The sequence below is a fragment of the Neofelis nebulosa genome, chromosome 13, assembly GCF_028018385.1.
Source record: "Neofelis nebulosa isolate mNeoNeb1 chromosome 13, mNeoNeb1.pri, whole genome shotgun sequence".
Lineage (NCBI taxonomy): Eukaryota > Metazoa > Chordata > Mammalia > Carnivora > Felidae > Neofelis > Neofelis nebulosa.
Window position 1 is genome coordinate 51,276,970 of NC_080794.1, and position 26,718 is coordinate 51,303,687.

A 26,718-nucleotide genomic window follows, 5' to 3' on the forward strand; every position below is an offset into this window, starting at 1 on the left:
TCTGTTTTCCATTTGTTTAAATATTTGAGTTCCTTCACTGGGAGATTTAATGCTTTCAGTCAAGAGAACATTTCTGAGCAACTGATTTGGGTCAGGAGCTTAAGGGGATTGGTGGGGGTGGAAAGGGACCTGTTCCCTCAAGGAGCTCACCCCCACTGGGACAGGCGGGCCTCAAACATGAGGGAGCTGTGAGGTAGAAACCTGTTAGAGAAGACAGATGCCCACCAACTACTTACATGACACCGAGACCCATCTATTCATGCCTTCAAGGTCCATCAGAGGTAGGTGGAGAGGTTATTTTCAACGTGGAGGCAAGTGTGAGGGGGTGAAGGCCATGAGGGCTGTGAATGGGAGTAATTATGAGCCAGATCAACAAGAACTTGCATGAAAGGCTGAAAACGTCTGACTTCATTCCGTAGACACCAAGGGTCTTGGAGGAGGCTTGATTGTGTGTAGGGAAACCTTATTGCTTCTGGGAAGTGATTCATGCTTACATTTACGGTTTCAACAAAAGACAAAGATGGAAAGTAAAAATCACCGTAATCACACCCATCCAGAGATAACCACTGTGAACTTTAGTGGAAGCTTCTCCCACACACCTAAGATTATACCACGTCCTTACAGAGGACTGGGCCACATAAACCCCTCTTGCCTTTGTTTCCCAAACAAAGGAAATTTATCTTCTTTCTCAAAATGTTCATTGTTGTAAAAAGGCTGTAATGAACTTTCTTGAGCTGATCAGATCCTTTTTCTCTCTAGTTTGGTGTTCTCCTTAGCGTGAATTCTGAGATGTGGGATAGTGGGTCGAAGTGTCCTTCGTGTTTCTTTTGGATGCACCTCTCAGGAAGGATGCATTAGACATTATACATACACCTCCCTCCATCTACTGTATATCCTGCCATCTTGTATGGGGGTGCCCAGCCCAGTCCTCACAGCCTTAGCAACACCGCCAAACTGGTGATTTCATGCTTGAGTTCTCTTGTGTTCAGTATTAGTGAAATTGCTAGCATTTTTTCATATGCTTATTAACCGTCTCCATTTATTTTTCTGTGAATTGCCTATTTGAATCTCTTGCTAATTTTTCTCTGTGTGTATGTGTGTGTGTAATTATGCTAAGAAAGTACAGATCACACTTTTTGCTCTTTTTAAAACCAGGAATGTATTTAATTTTCATTGTATACTCTATTAGCATGTAATTAGGTGATCGGCTGCTTTTTTCTTCTAACCACTTACGTACTGTGAATTACATCAACAGATTTTTTGCATTTTTGCAAAGATTCACTGAGTTCCTCTGTTCTTATTCTTTCAGTATACTTCCTTATTCTGTTTGTAACTATTTTATTTAAGACTTTGAGTTCATGTTTATAAGCGATAGCAGGCTGCAGTTTTCTTTTGTTGTATGTTTGTCAGGTTTTGCTATCAGTATCATGCTAGCTTTATTACACTTGATCTTAGCCAAAAGGCCGAGAAGCGATCATGCTAGCTTTATTAAAAAAACTTGTTCTTTATTTTATTCAAGAAGATGTTAAATCCATAATGCTTATGTTATTTAAATTATTCCTATGAAACTTCTTGGGCCTACATTTTTTCCATTATTGCTTTGTTTAAGCTCTTAAATGTCTCTTTGACCTTGTTTAGGTAGTAGATATTTTATTCAGCTTGCACAAACGGTCTCCTTTTAATTCATTTAATTTCTGTGTTATTATTTCCCCCTTCTTAGTCTGTATTTGTAGGCTCATGCTCTCTTTACCCCACCCCTTCCCATTACCTAAGGATCTGGGGACTTGAGGATTGATTTAAAGAACCAACTTTGGATATATTCTCCTGATATTTTTCTGTCTAGTTCTACCACTTTGATATTCAGCATCCTCATTTTTTTTTTTTTTTGGCAGTTTTCTGGAGTTAATGCGATTGCAGTTTTAAAGGCCTCTTGACGCACATTCTTCTTTTCTTAAAATTTTTTTTAAAATGCAAGTTAGTCAACATGCAGTGTAGTATTGGTTTCAGGAGTAGTTTCCCAAGAAGTGCCCTCCTTAATGACCATCACCCATTTAGACCAGTCCCCCACCCACTTCCCCTCCAGCGACCCTAAGTTTGTTCTCTGTATTTAAGAGTCTCTTATGGTTTGCCTCCCTCTCTGTTTTTATGTTAGTTTTCCTTGCCTTCCCCTATGTTGATAGGTTGTGTTTCTTAAATTCCACAGATGAGTGATGTCATGTGATATTGGTCTTTCTCTTTCTCTGACCGACCTAATTTCACTTAGTATAATACACTCTAGTTCCACCAACATTATTGCAAATGGCAGCATTCTTTTTGATCTTTCATTTTTTTGATTGCTGAGTAATATTCCATCATATATGTGTATATATAGTGTATATATATCTCACATCTTCTTTTTTTTTTTTTAACGTTTATTTATTTTTGAGACAGAGAGAGACAGAGCATGAACGGAGGAGGGTCAGAGAGAGAGGGAGACACAGAATCGGAAGCAGGCTCCAGGCTCCGGGCCATCAGCCCAGAGCCCGACGCGGGGCTCGAACTCACGGACCGCGAGATCGTGACCTGAGCCGAAGTCGGCCGCTTAACCGACTGAGCCACCCAGGCACCCCTCACATCGTCTGTATACATTCATCAGTTGATGCATATTTGGGCTCTTTCCATAATCTGGCTATTGTTTATAACACCGCTATAAACATTGGGGCGCACGTGCCCTTTCAAATCATCATCTTTGTATCCTTTGGGTAAATACCTAGTAGTGCAATTGCTGAGTCATAGGGTAGTTGTATTTTTAATTTTTTGAGGAACCTCCATACTGTTTTCCAGAGCGGCTGCACCAGTTTGCATTCTCACCAATAGTGCGAAAGGGCTCATCTTTCCGCTCATCCTCGCCAGCATCTGTTGTTTCCTGAGATGTTAATGTTAGCCATTCTGACAGGTGTGAGGTGGTATCTCATTGTGGTTTTGATTTGTATTTTCTCTGATGATGTGTGATGTTGGGCATCTTTTCATGCATTTGCTATCCATCTGGATGTCCTCTTTGGAAAAGTGTCTATTCTTGTCTCCTGCCCACTGCTTCACTGGATTATTTGTTTTTTGGGTGTTGAGTTTGATAATCTGTATCTTTATAGATTTTAGATACTAACCCTTTATCTGATATGTCATTTGCAAGTATCTTCTCCCATCCCGTCAGGTGCCTTTTAGTTTTGTTGATTGTTTCCTTCGCTGTGCAGAAGCTTTATATCTATTTGCTCCACATCCTGGCCCATGTCTTACGTTGTCAGTCTTTTAGATGTTAGCTACTCTGCTGCGTGCATCTGTCCTTTGGAACAGACAGCATTATGTCCACTGAGCAGATATAGAAACCAAAGCTTACAGGGATTAACTCAGGCAGGGTCACAGAGTGAGGGCACAGTGGACGCATGTGGGTCCGGCATCGGCATTACAGTCCAGGTCACTGCCGTGCCTAAGAATCTTCAGGGGTCCCTTCTGCGTAGTGCATCGAATCCAAATTCCTCTCCCAGAAGTCCAAGTCTTATATCTGACCTTATCTTTCAGCTCCTGTGCTGGTCACTGTGAAAATAAACCTGAAGTGGTAAAATGTTTCCTTCAATCCTCAACAACGACCTTCTGCAATGGGTCATATTGGGATCCTCGTTTCACAGAATGGGGGCTGGAGGGGTTAAGGAACTGGTCCAAAGCTACACTATCAGTAAGTGGCAGAGGCAGCACCCGAACCAGGCACACTAACTCCAGAAAAAGCCCTTGGAACTCTGAGCTCTGGCATCTCCCATAAATCTGACATTGTGCTCTAAGAACCTCCATGATTATTTGCTAGATGCAGGTGACTTCGGAAGCAGTGTCTCTGTCTACCTGCGTAGCGCAAACCAGACCCTCACCAAAATCCTGTGAAGGGGATTTTTTTTTTTTTTCAATGTTTTTTTATTTATTTTTGGGACAGAGAGACACAGAGCATGAACGGGGGAGGGGCAGAGAGAGAGGGAGACACAGAATTGGAAACAGGCTCCAGGCTCTGAGCCGTCAGCACAGAGCCCGACGCGGGGCTCGAACTCACAGACGCAAGATCGTGACCTGGCTGAAGTCGGCCGCTCAACCGACTGCGCCACCCAGGCGCCCCCTGTGAAGGGGATTTTAAACTGCTCTCTAATGGTTCCATGCATGCTGCCTTTGTTTCCACAATTAGGTTTGTCAGTTCCAAGTCCTTGGTAGCTACTTGGTAAACATGACATCTTAACTCAAGTACATACAGCCAGGACTCGAGGCAAGCCGCTGGGAAGATGAGAAGCCACAGATGGGGGAGGCTAGGGCTGAGAAACCTGACATCCACCTGTAACATCTGTAGGAGGAGGCTGAGTCCAATTCAGTCTAGTTGTTGGCGTGGCGCCATTGTTGGGTGACTCTAATATTAAGGTTAGTAAATTTTCAATTTCCAGACTATCCATTCAGGATATAGCAGGACCTCAGGCAGCCACTGGACATACTGCGGCTGGAGTCAGTCTCCAGACAAAGTGACTGGTCATGACTGCTCAAGGGAACTGGCCTTCAGTGTGGCACTCGTGTGCAGCCAAGATGGAGGCTTGGCCATATGGCCAAGGCCAAGTTCTGGTGTGCTGGCAAACAGGTGCCCAGATCCCCTCGGGATACTGGGTATCAGTTCAGCGTAACATGATCCATTCTAGACCCCTGGCTGGTGGGGAAGGGGCTCCTCAAGACCTGCCAACCTCAGACAAGGTTTGTACCGATATTAGCCAGGGTAGGGTCTACAGCTGGAAGTATTAGCACTGGGCTGCGGAAGGCTGGAGTTGACTCTTACTGGCAAGTTCCTTGAATACAGAGGCCGTGTCTAATCACATACAGGTAGTATAAGGAAGACAGCCAGACTTTGTAGCCAGATTGCCTGGGTTCAATTCCTGGCTCTGTCCCTTACCTGTCGGGTGACCTTTGGCAAGCTACTTAACCGCTCTGTGCCTCTGTCTTCCCATCTGTAAAATAGAAGTAGATGTAGAACTTACTTCAGAGGGTTGCTGTGAGGGGGGAAGAGGAATGTGTGTGAAGCCCTTGGAACAATGTCTACACGTGTTAAACCCTTCCCCAGCTGAAGACCCGTATCCCTCGCTAATCCATTGACTTAGGTGTCTTGCAAGTAGGCGTCTTGTTGAAAGTCTCAGAAATGCCTAGATTTCAAATCCTCTGGCTCCCCTGCAGCCATAGTCATGCTCCCATGCATTGCCTCTTATGAAGTATGTCTTCAGCCCTCAGCAGGCTCTGGAGATGATGCCTGGGAACAGACCTTCCCTGCCAGCGTGCTGCACTTCCTTGGCCTTGTGCACAGCACCTACCCCCAGGACCCTTCCTGGCGGGCCCCGGAGTTCCTCCAGACATTGGCTGCTGTCACCTTCCCTCTGGGAACCCACAAGGTAGGACACGCCACTGCCCTGCCCAGTGAGAGCAGGGGTGAGTGTCATCATGCTTCAAGGGCGAAGGGCAAAATTCCTCCCTACCTCCACCCCAAGTTAAAATACATTTTAAGGCCACTTGCCTGAAACATTAAGTAAACAACTTGGGTAATTTTCCTTTTCTTGGCTGAGATGCAGCTTGAGTTCTGAGTTCTGCGATTCAGTAATTTTTTGAGTTGTCAGGAGTCTCCGTAATGAGAAATTTGAGGTAGACGGAATCCAGTTCTATATGGAATATCCCCACTGCTAAGGTGAAACAACAAGTTACATCCCAGGAGGCCAGTGGCCTATGCACCAGCCAGGGGATGGGGAACAGGAATGTCCCGTCTTCTGGTCTCAGGACCCTCATCCTGTTTGCAGTCCACGACTCAGGACTCCGTGCAGTCAGAGGGTTTGCTGAGGGCTCAGCTTAGAGCCAGACAAGCTGATGCTGGAAGGGCAGAGGGCCGACTGGGTCCTGAGAACATGGTGTGCATGTAGGCCACAGGAAGAGGGGCCCGGCAGGCCAAGGGAGCCCAATGGGCTCGGAGCATCTAGGAGCTGAGAGGAGCAGGTAAGGACAGTGTGAAGGGAAGGCAGGGGCAGGAGAGGAAGGCCAGACAGACCTCCCCTCATTGCCCCTACCACAGTGCAGTAGGAACCCGAGACCGCCCCGCAGGGAGGGTGAACTATGACGCCTGTCTCCAAATCCATAGCCATAGCTAAAGAAACATGTTAGAAAGCATGCCGTGGAAGGTTTAGAAGGTTTAGAAGCATACGTGGGAGGTTTAGAAGCCATGCCACGTGCCTTGTGGGTATGTAATATTTGCCCCACAATTAGTTGCTGAACAACCAGATGAATGAACGAAAGTGCTCTTTCAGTTAATCTTTTCTAGAAGTGTGTTCATGGTGACAGACAGCGTCTACTGAGCACCTGCAGCACTTAACCTGGTGCTTGGGTTAACCATACTAGCACCCTGGGCGGGTGGTGTCTGTAAGAGGAAAGTGAGATCCAGAGAGGCCGAGCGGGACTGGCCAGTTTCTGCTGTGTTTAGTGGGAGCCGTAAGACCCGTCTCACAAAACGGCTGAGAGAATGAAACTGGCTGTAGCTTACATGACTCACGAGTGACAGAGCCAAGATCGAAACCTCACTCTCTCGCCCCAAGGCTCATGTCCTTTGCGTCAGTCAGTTTAAAATACAATTCAATGGCCAAATAAAGTTTGAGTAACTAGTTTTAATGAAAAAACTAAATACAAAGATTAGAAGATTTGCAAGAAGATAAAACGGTTTGGTGGGCTGATACCAACTAAAGGAGCATATGGGGAAAGTCAATGCTAAAAAAAAAGATGCAATAAAGAGCAAAGGAAGTCACTATGGACAGCCCTGGAGAGGTGGTGGATGGGACAGAAGCCAGGCAGGGAGGAAGGACAGTCCTACAGACCACCCCTCCCCAACCCCCCAGACTGGGGCCTCTGGAGGCGGCCCGGACCCCGAAGTCCACGGCCTGACATTCTCGGCCCAGGTCCCCACCTCAGCTCCTACACCCACAGGCCAGGCTTGCCATCTGCCTGCTAAGTCGGGGTTCCAGCCGGCCGCCTGCCCGCAGCTCTGGAGCACACTCTGACCCGGGGCTCTTCCTCCTCATACTCAACAGTTCCTGCCTGGGGGCAGGTCTGGCCCAAAGTCACCTCCCCAGTGACTGCAGATGAGCCAGACCCTGTCTTGGGGCTCCTGGCTCCAGTGTCAGAGCACTTATCCCCACACCTCCTAGCCTTGTCCCAGCTCCAAGTCAGCTTCAAAAGGCCTTTGTTGCACAGAAAGTGTGACAAGCCCTCTTCACGCAGAAGGCTGGTGGCCACAAAGCTTCGATATGCTGTGAATATATATGGCATCTTTCCAGTCAAGGCCGCGTGGAGCTAATTAATGCAGTCACCACCTCCCTAGGTGCCATTAAATTCATTTTATGGCTTAATTAAGAATGGCTGTGTTAATTTTATGAATGAGCAAAGGGAGGTGCTGACAGATGAATGTGCATGAAAAGTTCATGGGCCAGGAGTCAGAAGCCCCCAGCCGTATGTCCTTGGGTGTGTCATTTGGCCTCCCAGCGTCCCCATGTCTTCCTGGACGCATCTGAGCCGATGACCCCTGCCTCATTGATCTCCCAATATTTTTATAAACATAAAAATGAGAAAGTGAAGGCCAACGTGCTTCAGGGACTTGGATGCCAGGACTTGAGGAAGTCCTGCTTCTCTCACTTGAGGGTCCTGTCTGTCGACATCAGCCATGCCTGGCAGGCAGTAAAGGTGAGTGAGGTCTCCACCAGGAGGTGGGAACAGGCTTTCTTGACCATAGTTCATGGGGCCAGGCCTTGTCATATGTGCTGTTCTCTCATTGTATCTTCACGTCTTTGTGGGTCCTTTTCATCATTGCCACGTGGCTGATGGTGAGCTGTGGCTCTGAGGAGGGGAGTGGCCTGCCCAGGACACACCCTGGGCTTCATTGCTTACCACTACAGGCCTCTCTTGCTCCATGCTCTGGTTCTTTCCATGGCTCCCACCTATCTCATGTCCGGAGACCATAGCCCCCCACCTTATAAGCAGTGGGACTCTGGAAAAGTCTCTTTCCTCCTCAGAGCCTTGATTTCCTTATGCGTTTAATAAGAATCCCACCTGTGCACACCTCAGAGGTGAATGTGAAAGCACTTTGAGGCGGGGCGGGCTGCTCATACTGGGATTCTCTTGTCTTTGAGGAGCCCATGACTCAGCCTGCCCAGAACGCCAGCAACCCCGGGGTTGCGACTGAAGGCGACGGCATTGCAGAGGGCCTACAGGCTCCTGCCAAGTCACATCCCGCCCGGAAGCAGCTGAGGGATTTCATGCAGGTGCTCTTGAGGGAGCTCTTGCTGGTGGCCTCCAATCCCAAGCAGTGGCTGCCATTGGAAGTGCTCCTGGAGGTGAGTTGGAAAGGGTGTCGTTGGGCCACGTGCTGTGGGAACAGGTCTGGGAGGGCGTGGGCACCACAAGGGCAGGGTATGCCCAAGGAGACCTGAGAGCTGATGTCTTTTGAGAGCTCACCTAGGTCTGTCGGTGAGCCTCCTTGGCTGGTGGTTGAGAACATTTCCTGGGACGGCAGTGATATGGTGGGAACCACGGACCCTTTGCACAGCAGGGAACTCACCAAGCAACATGTGAACAGATGGAAGAGGGCAGATTTTAGCCAGGTTCCCAGAAGGAACCTGAAGCAGGGATTTTGGGGAAGTGACTTACCAGGGGCTCTGCTTTCAGGGGAAGCAGGGAAGGAATGCAGAAGGAGATGGGGAAGAAGCTAACTAAGAAATGGTCTCAGCCACAGCCTGGTCCCACGGGGAACACAGGTGTGCTATGTGCGTCCCAGAGCTGGCCTCACCTTGAGGCATCTGCCTGGTAGTCATTGCCTGTGGGTGTTCCACAACTTGCTTCCTCCATCCAGCAAGTGGGCGTCACCTCACCAGTGAGGCAACTTCATCAGCAGAGGGCAGTGCCCTGGAGAAGGATAGTTGTGAGCTCTCTGCAGCCTACGCTCCCAGCAGATGTAGTATTAGCATATGAGCCGGTGAGCACTAAGTGGACATGATGCTCGTGTGGCCACTCTCTGAGTCCCCAGTATGCTTCCAGGCTTCTCCAGACAATGCCACCAGCCAACAGAAACGGGATTTCCAATCTGAGGTCCTGCTTTCCACCATGGAAATATTTCACACGACGAGTGGAGGCAACATGCCCATGCTCAGAGGTGAGTGGGGGGTGACTTTCTCCTCCTTTATGACACAAAGCTTCTGGAAGCTGAGCAGGAAAGCCAGTGTGCCCACCAGCTACTGACCCAGCCTCCGGGTCACAATGCTGCAGTGTTTCTTAGGAGCCATGGGAAGACGTCCTCCACCTGCACATCAGCCCCTCCATGACTCTGTGATGGGACCTCCCAAAAGCTGCCTCGAAGCCCCAGGGGAGGCATGCTTTCCACTCTCCATGACACCCCTGCCATCACTGGGCCACTCAGAGGCAGAAGGCCTCTGAGCTAAAATCAGTTCTCTTCTGGCTTCAGTAGGATTGGCCTCTTCCCATGAGGGAAGTCAAGATGTCGACTGGAATTTAACATTCTTCTGCTCAGCATCTTGCTCTCTGCACCCAAGACTGGGCACAGCAAGTGTTTCTTAAATGGACGAACCTGGATGAAGACACTGCCATTGCCCCTAAGAAGTTCAGATTGAAGCTTCCTTCAGAATACTTAGTTCCAGAGAAGCTGTACCTTCCCAACAAGATTAAACAAAAGTTCTCTCTGTGGTTTCTGAGCCATGGAATCCTTAGTGACATGGCTTACTTATCTTCTGGACTCTTCCTTGCCCCACAACGTGGCAACCCTGACTTTTGGTCTTTCTTGGGGAAGGGCAGTAAGGTAGAGCAGTGAAAAGCGTAAGCTTGCTATTCCCACTTCTGCTCTTGGCTCTGTCACTAGATGGCGATGTGACTCAGGGCAGGTGCCTGAAGCTGTGAGTGAGAATGGCAGTTGTGGCTAACTCAGGGGGTCGTTATAAGAATTAGCTGAGACCATCACATCCGCATCTGAGCACAGCGCCTGCCATGATGGTGAGCACAGACAGTTCAACGTGGCGGCTTTATCCTCTGTCCCTTTATCCTCTGTCCCAACAGGGCCTCGGGTCACCATGACAGCCTTCCCATTTACCATATGCCTTAAATGCTCCTCCCCCTCCCCCCAAATGCCTACTGGAAGAAATGCTGCTCCTCGTCTGCCTTCTCCCCACTTGGTTTATATCACTGACTACATTGTTAAAGACCTATTTTTTTTTTGAGAAAAAAAAATGTGTGTACATCGGGCACTTACTGTGTGTAAGACCCCATTTTCCAGCAACAGGGTATACAGAAGGTTACAATGGGGTATACAGAGGTGAGTGAGATGTGGTTGGTTACCGTGAGGGGCTTGAAGACTGTCGTGGAGAGAAGACCATTTGAAGTCTGATGATTTCTCAGACCTGGTCTGTGTCCTCCCACCCCCGCTCCCAGGCAGTAAAGAGCCTCAGCCGAATGCAGAAGCTGCTTTGACTCCTTCACTCGCGAGCATCTCCTACTTCACCCAGAAGCTGGTAGAGAAACTATACAGTGGGATGTTCTCAGCTGACCCCCGACACATTCTTCTCTTCGTCATAGACCACATCATGTTGGTAAGATCCCTGGGCTGGCCATGGTGGGGGAGAAACTCCCACTGACCCACCAAGTGTCCTTGTGACTCACTGTTGGCTGCTATCTGGTCGGTCCAGTTGGACCTGCTGTCCTTCCTGGAAATAGATTCCATGATGGGTGAGAGGAAAGAGGACCTTGATGGCCCAGGTAGCACCGGGTGGATGTCGAGTGTCCTCCAGGGCTCTTACCTCAGGCCACCTGAGATCCATCTCAGTGACTGGGAGCTACAGCCCCCTGTGCTGGCACCTGAGCAACAAAGGTCCAAAAAGCTCTTTATTTCCAAAAGACTTATTTCATTTCATTCTTAATATGCACCTCCATGGGTCACATGTGGGCTTTCCTGAAATTGCCACAAGAGTACTTTTTCCTAGCCCTATTATTCCCGCTGTGCTCTCCTTCCCTCCCCAGATGGATCTACATACACACCCACACGTGCAAATGCGTGCCTATACGTACACCTTTAGACGTAAGCATGTGTGTGTACATGTGCACACGTTCTTTATTGTACATGTGTGCACACACACAGAATCATACTCTCAAAATTCTAGAGTTGAACCCTTTACTTTGTCCTCACCTCACATTCTGGGAACATTTCCTGACAAGTAATCATTCAGCCTTTTTTTGAGCCCTCCCTGTCTGAGGAGCTCATGATGGTGTGAGGCAGTCCCAGCCAGTGGGGCACCAGTGAATGCTGGAAAGCTGAAATCTGCCTCCAGAAACTCCTGCCAGTCATTCTTGGCATGTCCTCTGCAGCAGAACCCAGGGGGGTTCATGCTTCGTAGAGAGGGTGACGTCAGTGTCCCCAACACCTCTGTCTCTGCAGTCAACCCCAGACCCCAGGACTGGGCCTTGGCACATTTCCTAGGGCAATAGTCATTCTGACTGATGCACATTTCTGGGCAAGCCCGAACAGAATGCATTCAGATGCTTTCTCAAGAAAAACCCCAAGATGGGAGAGATATCCCTTGTCGTCTCTGAGGGGATTAGAATCAGATTGTTGGGACGTTGTGTTGAGAAATGAGGGAAGCCACTGAGGTCCCGTCTTACTTGGCTCAGGCCACTTTGACAACATTATGGGCTGGGCAGCTGAACAAAAGACATCCTTTCTCACAGTTCTAGAGGTTGGGAAGTCCAAGGTCAAGGCGCCAGCAGATCTGGTGTCTGGGGAGAGCTCTCTTCCTGGTTTGCAGATGGCCACCTTCTGCCTGTATCCTCATGAGCTGGAGAAAGAGAGGAAGCAAGCTCTTTCTTGTCTTTTCTTATAAGGGCACTAATCCCACCACGAGGGTTCCACCCTCATGACCTACTTACCTCCCAGAGACCCGACCTGGGGTTTCAATATATGTGTTCTGGGGGGATGCAAATGTCCAATGAATAGCAGCTCCCCAGTGTAAAGGCAGATACTCAGAGTGGGTGTCCACTGGGGCTGATGTGCCTTCAGGGGGTGCCAGGCCAGACTAAGCTCCTCACACATCCGTCATCCTTCTCTCCTGCTCACTGCCTGTGACTCTCACAAACCTCAACCTCAGGTTGACAGATGTGACCCATCTGAGGAGCAGGACAGGACGATGATAAAAACATAAATCCCAAATTCCAGCAGATTTAAATAAAACTTAAATTCACTGGTATAAATTCTTACATTACCGATGTAATTCTAAGAGAGCAATCTATAATTAATGAATGATCTCTCTAGTAGACTGAAACACTTTGCGCATAGTTTTTGGCTATGGAGTCTTTTGTTTTTAAAAATTTCTGATTTGTTTCTATTGAGATATAATTACCATATAACAGAATATAAGTTTAATGTTGATTTGATACATTTATATATCGCAATAGGATTCCCACCATAGTGTTAGCTAACACCTCTATCAAGTCACATAATTATCATTTCGTTTTTGTGGTGGGAACAATTAAGATCTGGTCTCTTAGCACCTTTAAAGTTTACAAGACAGTATTATTGTCTATAATCACTATGCTGTGCATTAGATCTCCAGGACTTTTTATTTGTTAGTTACAATGAAGCAAGGAAACCAAACAGATGGATGGACCAATCAGTGTTAAGGCTACAGATCAGGACCTTCTGCCTTCCCCCTCTAAGTTTCTCATGTACTACAATTTGTTGGACTCCCATCTCTGTTACATGATACAGTGGTTAAGAGCACGACTCAATGTCTAATGTGGGTTTGACCCTTGCTGACCACTGAAGCTCTCTGACCCTCAGCCTCCTTATCCCTGAAGTAGGATAATCTTAATGCTCACTTCATTTTATTATGATGTTTAAATGAAGAGTTCATGGTCATGGATGCAAAAATGCTTAGCGTGATACTGGGAATATTGTAAACACTCTCTATATAAATACTATTAATAGTTAATAATATATTTTAAAAAGTAGACACTATAAATAGCATGTTGTCATACACTGAATGTCAACCATGTTACCAGTATTTCAGAAATTTCTGGTTCCCATCTATTTTTTATAATATGATGGTGGTAAGCTTTTAATTTCTTTTCTTTTTTTTAACTTTTTAATTTTTAATTTTAATTTTTATGTTTTTAAAATTTCTTTTCACCACACGTTTTTGATAAATCTGTGTTTTTGAATTTACTTTAGTGATCATTCACTTAAATAGAAGCTCAGAGGTAGAGGAAAGTAGCCCTATTTGAATTTCAGATCATGTCAATTTTTTGAAATCCAAAAGAGATTCTAAGATTGTATCATTTTCTCAGTTAACTGGGTTAGCATTTAAACTCACAAAGTGTTCACAAGTATGCGTGTGTATATGTGTGTTTATTTTATGACACAGGTCATCGAGAATGCCTCTTCTCCAAGGGATGCTACCATCAGTGCTTTGTACAGCAGTTTAAATAAAGTCATTCTTTACTGCCTGTCCAAGCCCCAGCAATCACTCTCTGAATGCCTTAGTCTTCTCAGCATCTTGGGCTTCCTACAGGAACACTGGGACATTATCTTTGCCACCTATAATTCCAACACCAGCTTCCTCCTGTGTCTCATGTATTGTTTTTTGCTGCTCAATGAGAGAAGGTAAGGACTGCTTACTTGTTTCCTGCCTACTGGTGGTCAGTGCAGAGAAGAAAGCTTTAGAGGGACACTTGATTGGGGCCAATACAAATGGTATATATATCGGTTATCTGGTTGTCCAAATTATGGGCAGTGTTTGATAATCTGTCCATGTGGCTCAGCAGCAAGAATCATCATGGATTAATAATTTACCCCTTTTCCACAATTCTCAGGTTGTAAGATATCTTATTGATTTCATTTTAGGGGCAGAAAGCTCGACATTGAATATACACATTGATTTTATGATGCAGCCAGATTTTAGAAATATTAACATTTGATAAATGCACTCTTAGAATGGAAAAATATATAATAAATTGTATCATGCAAAGCGGGCATAATTTTCTTGCAGAAAAAATTACACACACACACACACACACAATTTGTGATATAAAATGATATCCATAAGCACACTTGTATAGGAAATTCTAATAAAAAAAAATTGAAATAAATTTAGTTAAATCCTTTTCTTGAAGTCCGAAGTTTGAAATATGTTAGATTTTTCTGTGTATATGCACTTTCTTTTTTTTCATGTGTGAATATTCTGTACCACCAGTGCCTTGGGGTTATATGCTTACAAATGCTATCTCTCTCTTTTTAAAAAATGTTTATTTACTTTTGAAAAAGAGAATCTCAAGTAGGCTGTCAGCACACAGAGCTCAACGCGGGGCTTGAACCCACAGACCGTGAGATCAAGACCTGAGCCGAAATCTAGCTTAACCGACTGAGCCACCCAGGTGCCCCATAAATGCTATCTGTTACTAATAGAGCCATGTTGAGTGTAGAGGAAAGGTGGGCTATGGGAGATTACACTTTGCTCTTGTCTTTGTGTTGTTGTTGTTGTTATTTTTATACCAGTACCTATTATATCTTACTACTTGAAAAAAAAATCCAAAAATTCTGTCAAATTGACTATTGGATGTTACAAAACTCTAGACTTGATTTGTCTTTTTTTTTTTAATTTTTTTTTAAACGTTTTATTTATTTTTGAGACAGGGAGAGATAGAGCATGAACAGGGGAGGGTCAGAGAGAGGGAGACACAGAATCTGAAACAGGCTCCAGGCTCTGAGCTGTCAGCACAGAGCCCCCGAACTGGGGCTTGAACTCACGGACCGCGAGATCATGACCTGAGCCGAAGTCAGCTGCTTAACCGACTGAGCCACCCAGGTGCCCTAGACTTGATTTGTCTTAAAACTCCCTGGGAATCACTGGAAAACACTCCTAGCCCAGAGGAGGCATTTGCTATTTTATTTGTGTGAAATAAAAGAACCCATTTTTGGTAGATTAAATTGGGAGGGTCTTCTCTCTTGTTTGTATTTTAAGAATTAAGTCTATCCATATTGGAAGCATAGGTAAGAACGGCAGATGCCACCCTATGTGTGTGTTTGGATTTCCACCTTCCTCAGATCCCTCTGGGTAGCTAAATGGCCTTAAAATCTAAGGGACTTTATCCTAGAAATTTCAAGAATGGATATTCTCATATAATGGTATATTTTCATTTCCTTGTTTGTCGTTTTTGGTTCAATCCACAAACATGTACTGAGTGTCTATTCTGCTTGGTTGATTGAAGGGGCCCAGAGAAGAAGGCATGTGGACATTAACATGATTGAAGGGGCCCCAGAGCAAACGGTTCATGGGAAACCTAATATGTAAACCCCTATGCCTGCACTTAGAACCAGCTACGTGATGTGCAGGATCCTGCAAAAAAATGTAGACGTGTTGTTCAAAATTTACTAAGAATTTCAAGACAGGGACAGCAGAGTCCAAGCATGGGGCCTTTCTGAGTGTGGACCCTGTACAACTGCACAGGTCACAGGCCCATGAAGCTTGCCTGGCCCCTTCCAAGTGGGATGAGATCAGGGCCAAACAAAGGTAGAGGTCAATACTTTGAGAGTCTGCAAAAACAAATGACCAGTCCTGATGGTTGGGAAACCAGGAGAGAGTTCAGGAGGCCTGCTGGGAGCCTGGATTAGATTTAATAAAACAAGAATAAAAAAAAAGAAGTTTTCCTATTTTCCAGAATGCTATAATATCTGTCACAGAAATTGCCATGACATATTTGGTTTAACTTGATTAGACAAGTTTTTCCAATTGGTATGTATTGAGTTTAGAGGATGATTATTTGTAATAAAGAACAATGGAATGATCTTAAAGAAACTGGAGTTTATAGTGAAAAATCTCTTGTCTCCTAGTTATCCAGAAGGATTTGGACTGGAACCCAAGCCTAGAATGACTCCTTATCATCAAGTCTTTCTTTCTCCAAATGAAGAAGTAAGAGAAAAAGGAGAGGAAGACTTCCCAAGTTTGAATGATGGTACATGTTGTTTGTTGTTTATTTTTGGGAGAGTGGGTGAGTGGTGCTAACTTCTGGATTTCATTCTTCAGCTCTGTGAGACTTGGTCAGACTAAGAACTTGGTGACTTACTAACATTCTAGGGATTTCACCATAAGTTGATTTTACTTCTCAGGTGGTCTCTTGAATTTTCCTTTGGATCGCTAGATTTGGGAACTGGAATGTTACCTCCTCTTGTTCAGTCCTTTACCAAGCTCTCTCTCAACTTTCTTCTCTAGAAAATAGAGTCAATAAGCTCATTATTTCTATGAGATTTTTGGCTTGATTGAGTTCGTTTTTTAAACTTGCTTACATCAAATCAAGTAAAGGTGATTGGCAATTTGTAAAAAAAAAAAAAAAAAAAAAAAAAAGTAGCAGCCAGATCCATGTGTTTAGAAATTGCTCTTTTTAAATGAAATCTGGCCATTTGCAACAATGTGAATGGAACTGGAGGGTATTATGCTAAGTGAAATAAGTCAGTCAGAGAAAGACAGATATCATATGATTTTTACCCATCAAATTCCATATGTGGAATTTGACAAATTTAACAGATGACCATAGAGGAAGGAAAGGGAAAATAAGATAAAAGCAGAGAGGGAGGCAAACCATAAGAGACTCTTAAATACAGAGAACAAACTGAGGGTTAGTGGGGGTGGGGAAAGTGGGTGATGGTCATTGAGGAGGGCACTTGTTGGGATAAGGACTTGGTGTTGTATGTAAGCAATGAGTCACAGAAATCTACTCCTGAAGCCAAGACTACATTGTATGTTAGCTAACTTGAAAATAAATTTAAAAAAGAGGGGTGCCTGGGTGGCTCAGTCGGTTAAGCCTCTGACTTCAGCTCAGGTCATGATCTCGCGGTCCGTGAGTTCGAGCCCCGCGTCGCGCTCTTTGCTGACCACTCAGAGCCTGGAACCTGTTTCGGATTCCGTGTCTCCCTCTCTCTCTGACCCTCCCCCATTCATGCTCTGTCTCTCTCTGTCTCAAAAATAAATAAACGTTTAAAAAAATTTTTTAAAAGAAAATAAATTTAAAAAAGAAATTGCTCTTTTAAAAAATGTTTATCTATTTTTTATTTTTTAATTAATTAATTTATATTTTGAGAGACAGAGAGAGTGTGATCGGGGGAGGAGCAGAGAGAGAGGGTGAGAGATAATCCAAAGTAGGCACCACACTGCCAGTGTAGAGCCCAATGGAGGGCTCGAACTCATGAACCGTGAGATCATGACCTGAACTGAAACCAAGAGTCGGATGCTTAACCAACTGAGCCACCCCGGGACCCCAAATGTTTATTTATTTTTGAGAGAGAGCGAGGCAGAGGATCCAAAGTGGTCTCTGTGTGAGAGCCTGATGTGAGGCTGGAACTCATGAACTGTGAGATCATGACCTGAGCTGAAGTCGGACACTTAACCAACGGAGCCACCTGGGCGCCCCTAGCTCTTGCTCTGTTTTGATCTAAGAAGCTTCAGCAGACTTGCTTTCACCATTTTGGTTTGTTGGCTGTGCCGCTCACATTGTGATACCAGATAGTAGGCACAAGGGCGTCTGTTTTTTGGTCACATAGGTGCCCAAATCCAGTGCTTACAACTCTCATGAGTTTAAAACATACTCTGGTGCACTGTTAATTACAACATAAATATTTGTATTTTGGTCTAGCTAGAAGAGTGGACTGAGCAATGTCCATCCTTCTAGGGTGGAAAAAATAGACTGTAGGGGCTGGTACTAGAGGAGGGACTCAGTGGTTCAAGATCCAAGGGTGTTTAGGCAATGTTCAGGGTATTATAATTATGGGGCATAGCAGGTAGAACTGGCCTGGTAGATTGGCTCATATCTGGGCAAATCCAGGGCATTGAGATTGGTGGGCAGTGGGAAGCATGATGCAGTGCCAGGAAAGAGGACTGGCTTGGGTCCTAGGTCCCTAGGCACAGTCTTGGGTTTGGTGTCCATTCCTTTGAGGGCTCAACATAGAAGGTACATTGGAAGGAGCTGTTGGGGGTGGTATTTGGTTACCTAGAGCTTACATAAGTGTTTTTGCCGTTGGTATTTAATGACACTTGGGGGTGGGAGAAAGAGATTTCTTGTGCCCATCAATTGTGTCTCCCAGCTCTGAACATACGAGGCAGACAGGACCTGGTGGTGGGCAGTTAGAGGTGGGGGAAAGGCCAGCTGACATGGATGTTGGTAGCGTTGTCTACATACTGACCGCTTTCTGGCTGGAAGTTGCAAAGCTTGAGTGATATTCAAGAAAGACGCAATAAAAGCAGCCGTGATACATCATCTCCGGCCCTTGCTGGGACAGGCACTGAGGCCATCCTGATTGTGTGATATACTCTCTCTGTTAGTCCAGCACAACATCCAAAAGACAGTGCGGACCCTGTGGCAGCAGCTCGTGGCACAGAGGCGGCAGGAGCTGGAGGACACCTTCAAGATTGATCTCTCTGTGAAACCTGGAGACAGAGAAGTGAAGATTGAAGAGATTACCCCACTCTGGGAGGAGACGATGCTCAAGGCCTGGCAGCATTACTTAGGTCTGTGTCCACTTGGCTCCAGGGAACAGAACTGCTGAGTCTCATAGATGTGGACTTGCCCAAAGTTCCACTCAGGGCCCAGAGCCTTTTCCACCCAGACCTCCTCTCTCATCCCTTTGGTGGGGATTACTGAAACCACATGCATCTTTGAGTGTGAAGAATGAAAGCTGCTTTGCATCTTGGGTGAAAGGAAGGCCAGAGGTGCAAGCAGATTCTAGTAATCTCTTAGAGAGTGTGCCATGTCAGAGCTAGATGTCTAGCTCTGTCTACCATGTCTAGCCTAGAGTTTAGGATTCTAGGTCCTGTCCTGATATTCACCTACCAGCTTTGAAACCTTGCCACCAAATCATGCAGTGACCTGGATTCCCAGGTTCTTCATGTTTCAAGTGAGAGTTTTCATCCCTAAGATATTAATGACCCTTGCATTCTTTCAGTGACTCAGCATTTCCCCCCTCATATGAGTTATTGCACCTGCAGGAATGATGTTTTAATTTTGTTTTTATTTTTTTAATTGTTTAAAATATTTTATTTCTAAGTAATCTCTATACCCAGTGTGGGGCTTGAGCTCACAACCCCAAGATCGAGAGTCACATGTTCTACCAACTGAGCCAGCCAGGCACCCCTCAATTTTGTTTTTAAAGTGGCCATTGCTCTCGAATTATGGCTCACGTACTTGTTTGAAGTCTTCTAGCATCACAGCATTGACAGCGACTTATGAGTTAGTCACTTCCATGTGTGTCATCCCAGACTGCCCGGCGGTATAGAACTTGTATTTATCGGCTTTCCAAATTAACCCTGGAAAATGCGTATGTATGTACATGCCTATGTATATACATGTGTAGTTTGAGGTCAAAGTGTCAGATTTCATTTCAGGGAAAAGGTTGATAAAATAGGACGTATATCCCCATGCACATGTAGCGAATAAAATGGTGGGATGCACCCCATGCTTACAAATGGCTCTCTTGTTGCCAACAATCATATACAGAAAATTCTCTATGTTTGATGGCCTGTGTTTGAAACACATAATCTTATTTACTCTTCATGACACCAGAATGAGGTTAGACGCTATTATTCCCAGTTTTCAGGATGAGGACACTGAGGCTCAAGCACTTAACTAACTTGTCCAGCATCTCACTTTGAGTCAGTGGAGCTAGGGGTCTAAGCCAGGTCTGGTGACCCTGAAACCCACACTGAATTTCTTAGAAGACGTCAGTGTAAGCTTGTAGCCTGGGCTGTTTTCCTTCCTGGAGGAGGCGCAAGAGGCTTGTGACCCCGGATGGCCCTTTGAAAGCCAAGCCCGTTGCAAAATAGTGTGTATCCTCCTTTCAACTTCACCTCTGACAGTTTTTGCTTCCCCGTTCCTAGCATCTGAGAAGAAGTCGCTGGCCAGCCGCTCGAATGTGGGACATCCGAGCAAGGTCTCCTCGTGGAGTGGCAGCTTGTCTTCAGCCATGAGGCTGATGCCCGGGAGGCAGGCCAAGGACCCTGAGTGCAAGACAGAGGTGAGCTCAGATCCCTCTTCCCTGGAGAAGCATCAGGCATTTGTTTCAGATCCCGTGAGTCATGTCTTCTCTGTCTGTTGTTGCTGGGTATGACTCAATTCCATGTTCTTCTGAGCATTTAAGGTTATGCATGTGATTTCCCAGTTGCAGCTACATGTAGGGGAACCAGGTCTTAGGCTGGCTTTAACTTGAAGTGACTATGGGCTCCCCTGGAGCTCCAAGAGCAGGGGTTGCTTACGGCATTAAAACCCGAACCAGTGCTACTTGCTATTCTCCTTTTGGGTCACGTGTGCTCAGAGAGCACTAGCCCACAGTTCAGTAAGAGCCATATGTGTGGACTCAGCAAAGGGGTCAAAAACATTGGCACCGTTGCCAGGAGATGTAGCGGTGGATCCTCTTGACTATGTGGGGCTGAGTTGTCGGGATTTTTTGAAATTAATTTCTTTAAAGCTCTATAACAAACCATCCTAAAACTCAGGGGCACCAACAATGGGGTTTTTGTGATCATGGATGCTGTCGTAAGGAGTTTGGAGCACGGAAGGGGTGGGGAGGTGCCTCTACTCCATGATGTCTAGGGCCTTGGCTGGGATCCTTGGAAGGCTCATTTACTCATACAGCTGATGGTTGCTGCTGACTTCAGTCTGAGACCTTAGCTGAGACTGCTGGCTGGAATACCTATACCTGGCTTCTCCGTAGGTCCTGGGCTTCCTTACAACCTGGAGGGTGGGTTTCAAGGGCTAATTTCCAAATAAGGGGGAAGGAGATACAGACAGACAGACGGACAGATACAGAGAGATACAGAGAGAGAGAGAGAGAGAGAGAGAGAGTCAGTCAGCAGAAGCCACATCACCTTCCATGACCTAGCTTCACCTCTGCTGCATTCCTTTGGTCAAGACAGGCACACAGTTCTGCCTGGGTTCAAGGCAGCAGGGGGCCGGGGGGGCAGAAATAGACTCTACCTTCTGGTGGGGGAAGTGGCAAGGTTCTGCAAGAGCATATAGGACTAGAAATATACTGAGGCTCTTCTTGAGAAGCACAATGTGTCATATATTCTAATGCTGGAGTCACTTATTTTCAGAGGCAGACTGTGGTCATTGAATGAACATGACCTTGGGATCAGGAAACGTTGGGTCATTTACTTAACTTCCCTGAGTCTTTGTCTCCTTGTCTCCACAAGGGGACAGATAACTGGGGGAAACTGTGGGAAGGGGCTCCCTAGGGAGGTGGAATAGATGGTTGATAGACCCATTACACAGCAGGAGCTTTCTGCCCATGTAACTTTGGAAAATGAGGTTGGCTCCAAATCCCCCCTGCTCAGAATGTGGGCTCTGCTGTCTCAATGGCTCCGTTGTCTATTGTGGCCAGTGACTGATGGGAGGGTACTATCATCAGATGCGGCGGAGAAGAGAGGAATGCGGGCTGCCTGTAACTGCTCAGGTAGCCCGGGAAGGAGACTTTCTTCTTTCTGAGCTTCAGAAACAAGAGGATTTAGGACATAGGGAGACAGAGCACAAACATAGAAGGGGAAACAAAATGAACTTGACTGGGCTGTCTGGCCACCTCATACTCAGAACTGAGGGTAGGATGCGTCCTTAACACATTGGCTTGTGGAAGACACTGCTCAGTCAGCTTGTTGATTGGCTGATTGTACAGATGTGTACATTGAATCTTAAAAAAAAAAAAAAAAAACAGTCAAGGGCTTTGCAGCCAGGAAATGGCAGAGTCAAGAAAGGGTCTCCTGTCTCTGTACTACTGAGCTTGACCTTAGGCAATTCTGTGACCTCTCAGAGCCTCAATTCCTGATCTTACAACTGTGCTCTGTCTATACTAGAACATGTGGAAGCACTTGGAAACTGCAAGTGCTTTAGAAATGGAAGACAGTTTCCAAAATTTGATCCCACCTTATTGTTCTCTCCGCCAAAGGGATGACCATCTCACCTGCAGTATAGCTCTTCTGAGCCCCCGAAGCTTGGAGCGTCCCCACTGGTGCCCAAGCACTTGCTCCTGACCAAGGCCATTTGTGACAGGAGGGGTCCAGCCCCTCTTCCCCCCTGGCTTCACCCTGGAACTTCTGTTCTTTGACCAAGTTAGCTTTGTCCCCAGGGGTCAGGTCCGTCTGGCTGTGGAAGCTAGGGAAGGGACAGCTGGGATGCTGGCGTGGATGTGCATTGTATGAGAGCCCTTGCAGACTATTGATGTGCCTTCAGCCACTTCCCCATCCTCTCCTAGGCCACTGTCCTTGGCTCAGCTAAGTTGCCTCTGAGTCCTGGGGAGATCGATTGAGAAATAGCTCACCCAAAAGAAGCTTGAATAGATTGCAATACTTGAGGCCATGTAGGTCTACAAAGGGCTTGTACAGTTTGCTCTGGGCTCACACGGAAGCGAAAGTATTTTAAATCAGTTCTGTCTTTGGTGAAGGCAGGCTGCTGAAGATACTGTCTTCTACATCAATTGAGGTCTCATTCGTTCATTCATTCATTCATTCAGTCAGTCACTCAACAAAATATTTACCAAGTGCTTACTTTGTACCCTGAAGTAAGCACTGAGGTTACAGAAGAGAGAACAATCTGACATATTCTCTGCTTTCATGGAGACTGCATTTTAGGGGGCGAAGATAGACAATAAACAAGTAAATTTGTAAATGTGAAGGGTGCTAATTGCAATGAGGAAAAATTGAGCAGGGTAAGTGGGAGAGGGTGGTTGTTTAGATGAAGGTGGTCAAAAGTCCTCTCTGGAAGGGGGGCATAGAAGCAGAGAAATAAGGAAGTGACTTTCTGGAGAAAGAGCAGTCAGGCAGAGAGGACAATCAGGCAAAGGCACTGAGACAGGCATGTGCTGGAATGCTCTGAGGCAGCAAAGACCAGTGTGGCTGGACTAAAGTGGGGAGAGGGCAGCCACAGGGGACATCTCCCTCAGCTGTCAGCATCAGGAAGAACTGTGACTCCTGTCAGTGGTCTATTTCTGGGCACGGTGATCTGGGCACTCAGAATCTCGGAGAGGTAAACATGACCCAGGTCTTATAACTGCACACACCTAGTGGCATAAATTTCTGCAAAAAGCATGTACATGCATATGCATGTACATGCACACATCCCTTTCCCTTCTTCTTCCTTCCTGTTTGAGCCCTGCTTACCTTCAATCTGATTTATTCATCCTTTCTGTAGTTTATAGTACCTTGTGGATTTTCTTAAAGATGAATTAGTTTTGAAACAAAGTGTGCTGTGTTTTAATTTTAAAAATTAACTGCATGTTTGCTTTGGAGCATCTAATATCAGTAACTCTGTCGGGCTGGGCATGGTGCCTGGTACATAGGAGAATGTGCATAGGAGGATGTGCATGGGGCGAGGGAATAAAATGCTTTCTCCCTTTTTGCTGCGATGAAACTCACTAGCCTTCACATCCTGCATCCATCACTCATCCTCGCGAGATGCCTTTGTTGCTAACAGAAGGCACAACTTTTCAGGTACATATGTACGCTGTGATGTCATAGGATGAGAGCATCGACTGTTTGCCCTGGGGTCTGTTTAATTATTTTTAAAAATTAATTTTGATTATTACAGCTGATTACACCTCAGTGAGCAATGTAATTGATATTTTCTAATGTATCCCAAGGAGCATTTTGTACAACATGCTTTTTGTTGTTGAAGGTTAAAGACTCCGTTATTGGTTTTTCCCTAAATATGCCCACATCATTAGTCCCTCCAGTGAGAAGGTCGCCATCTGGAAAAGGCAGCATGGAGACATTATTCAGGCACAAGTGCATGAAATTGGTGTTTCTGCATCTTCTGTCTCTCCTCTGGAAAGAAGAGGCTTGTAATTAAAGGAGTTGGTTTTGGAGGAAACATTATTCATTTGGTGTTATTCCTTATCATGTCAGCGGCTGACAGCTCGGTAGCACTGATGAATTGTTCCTTCGAGTGAGACATACGATACGCCATTCCTAACTCTTCTTACCTATCTTCATTTTCAGTATACAGTGTTCTCCTCTTGGCAGGTGAGCTGAACTTTGAGACGAGTCTGATATGATGGATGTCATTTCTTCCTTTTCTTCTCCTGACCCCATCACAGTCCCTTCTGGGATCAGATTGTAAAGTCACGGTCTCTCCTGGGGTGAAGGCTGTGGGTTTCAGCCTGTCGGACAGAGGTTACGACCTTGGGCTCCTTTGAGGCCACCAAAGGCCACCCATGGTGTCTGGGAAGCTGCTTCATGTCCGCCTTCAGTTTAGAGAAACCCAGAGTGTGTGCCCCGGCCAGCCATTCCTCTTCACAGCCTGTGTGCGGCTTGCCGACTCAGTGGTAGGCTTCCTTGTTGAAAAATAAGCTGAAAAAACATCAACTACTAATGTTGGTTTCTTAGCTATGGTAGACACACTGTGGCAGTGTATGATATTAACATTATGAGAAAGCAGGTAAGGGGTTGACGGGACCTCTCTGTACTATATAACTTTTCTGTAAATTCAGAATTATTCCAAAATAGAGAGTATGTAATCTTCCTCCCTCCCTCCCCCTCCTTCTTCCTTCCTTCCTTCCTTCCTTCCTTCCTTCCTTCCTTCCTTCCTTCCTCTCCCTCCCTCTTTCCTCTCTCCCTCCCTCCTTCCCTCCTTCCTTCCTTCCTTCCTTCCTCTCCCTCCCTCTTTCCTCTCTCTCCCTCTCTTCCTTCCTTCCTTCCTTCCTCTCCCTCCCTCTTTCCTCTCTCCCTCCCTCCTTCCCTCCTTCCTTCCTTCCTCTCCCTCCCTCTTTCCTCTCTCTCCCTCTTTCCTTCCTTCCTTCCTTCTTCCTCTCTCCCTCCCTCTTTATTTCCTTCCCTTCCTTCCTTCCTCTCCCTCCCTCTTTCCTTCCTTCCTTCCTTCCTTCCTTCCTTCCTTCCTTCCTTCCTCCTTCATTCCTTTCTTCCTTCCTATGTTCTTCCTTCCTTCCTTCATCCTTCCTTCCTTCTTTCCTTCCTTCCTCTCCCTCCCTCTTTCCTCTCTCCCTCTCTTTCCTCTTTCTCTCTCTCTTCCCTTCCTTCCTTCCTTCCTTCCTTCCTTCCTTCCTTCCTTCCTTCCTTCTTCCTTCCTCCCTTCCTTCCTCCCTCCCTCTTTCTTTCTTCCTTCCTTCCTTCCTTCCTTCCTTCCTTCCTTCCTTCCTTCCTTCTTTTCTTTTCTTTTCTTTTCTTTTCTTTTCTTTTCTTTTCTTTTCTTTCTAGAAAAAGCATTAGGAGTGCCTGGGTGGCTCAGATGATTAAGCACCCAACTCTTGATTTTGGCTTAGGTCATGATCTCATGGTTCCCGAGATTAACCCCTCATTGAGCTCTGTGCTGATAGTGCAGAGCCTGCTTGGTATTCTCTCTCTCTCTGCCCCTCCTGTGTATGAGCTCTCTCTCTCTCTCTCTCTCTCTCTCTCTCTCTCTCTCTCTCAAAAATAAGTAAAAAACAAAGAAAGAAAAAGAAAAGAAAAAACATTAGAAAACAGAAAATGGGCACATAGGACATGAGAGCTGGGGTCTGGGTGGGAAGGGGCTGTGAGGATGAGTGGATGCAAGGCCTGTGAGCAGGGGGGCAGGGGTGATCAAGGTCACTGCAGGAGACAGGGAGGACACCATGGCTTATGCTAGATGTTCCTGAAGTGGGGGGGGGGGGGGGCGGGAGTGTTACATAATGGGGGAGAGGTATGTTTCCTTTGTAGGGGTAGGATTGGAGGTTAGAGCCCCCGAGGGAAGGGCCAGACCGGGGTCGTGACATCACTTAGGAGGGAGATAAGGAGGCTTCAGGGGCAGTGGCTGGAGCAGTGGAAATCAAAGAACACACAAGAGACTTCTGTTTAACCAAGGCTGGGATGAGCAAAAGAAGGGGGCCCTGGCCTCTTCTCAATCAGGCTGTGAAAAGAAAGGCCCCCTGGGTGTGGCAGGTATGAGAGGTGTGCGATTCTGATGGTTTTATTGGATCTGCAGAGAATGGGGAGGAACAAGCCAGAGGCAGGGGGTTGGAAGCTCAGTTCTAGCCCATAAAAAGGGGGCAGCCCCTCTGGGTGGGTGCAGCTGCCTGACCATGTCTTGTTCAGCAAAGCACGGGCTGGATTTTACCCCCACTTTCCTCCTGGGATCAGTGGTACATGTGTGGACCGCTATTTCATGCAAGAGCCAGGTAGGCCCCACCTGAGGAGGGAGACCCACACTTAGGAGCTTAGGGGCTTATAAATCAGGAAGACCCTCTGGGGCAGGGCCAGGCCCAGTGTCCACATGTCTCCATGGCTTTTGGAGGTAGCTGAGCAGGCTTCCAGTTGCTGTTTTCAGAGTCAAAATGGCTTATGTAGGAAAGCCAGGGCCATATAAGAAGTAAGAGAAGGGTTGAAAAAGCACCACAGCCGGAGGGTGACGGGTGACACAGTGCACTTGCTAAAGTGCCAAAGACAAGCTCTTCGTAGGGATTCTGTGCCTGTCCTGGCAAAGGCACAAAAGCACAACACGTTTGCTCCAAAGTCCCTGGTCTCTAATGACTGGCCTGTGGGTGAACGCCCCGCCCACCAGGTGCACTGGGGCCTCCCATAAGACCGTCAGTGCCCACTCATGGGGGCCTGGATCACAGAGACTGAAGACCTGCCATTGGCTACCTCC

At 46.3% G+C, this 26,718-nt stretch overlaps 1 protein-coding gene across 7 annotated transcripts in view; it reads left to right on the forward strand.

Annotated features, from left to right (window-relative positions):
• The window catches only part of WDFY4 (WDFY family member 4), a 297,907-nt gene that overhangs the window by 133,121 nt on the left and 138,068 nt on the right, over positions 1–26,718 (forward strand). For 5 of the 7 annotated variants that reach the window (XM_058696987.1, XM_058696986.1, XM_058696983.1 and 2 more), the window contains 8 exons: positions 5,271–5,435; positions 8,205–8,408; positions 9,109–9,223; positions 10,510–10,667; positions 13,491–13,729; positions 15,956–16,077; positions 18,438–18,623; positions 19,989–20,125. In XM_058696987.1, coding sequence (XP_058552970.1) covers positions 5,271–5,435; positions 8,205–8,408; positions 9,109–9,223; positions 10,510–10,667; positions 13,491–13,729; positions 15,956–16,077; positions 18,438–18,623; positions 19,989–20,125 — 1,326 coding nt within the window. Of the gene's footprint in view, positions 1–5,270; positions 5,436–8,204; positions 8,409–9,108; positions 9,224–9,535; positions 9,773–10,509; positions 10,668–13,490; positions 13,730–15,955; positions 16,078–18,437; positions 18,624–19,988; positions 20,126–26,718 lie in introns of those variants that run through there. The other 2 variants (XM_058696985.1, XM_058696988.1) reach the window with 2 other exon arrangements.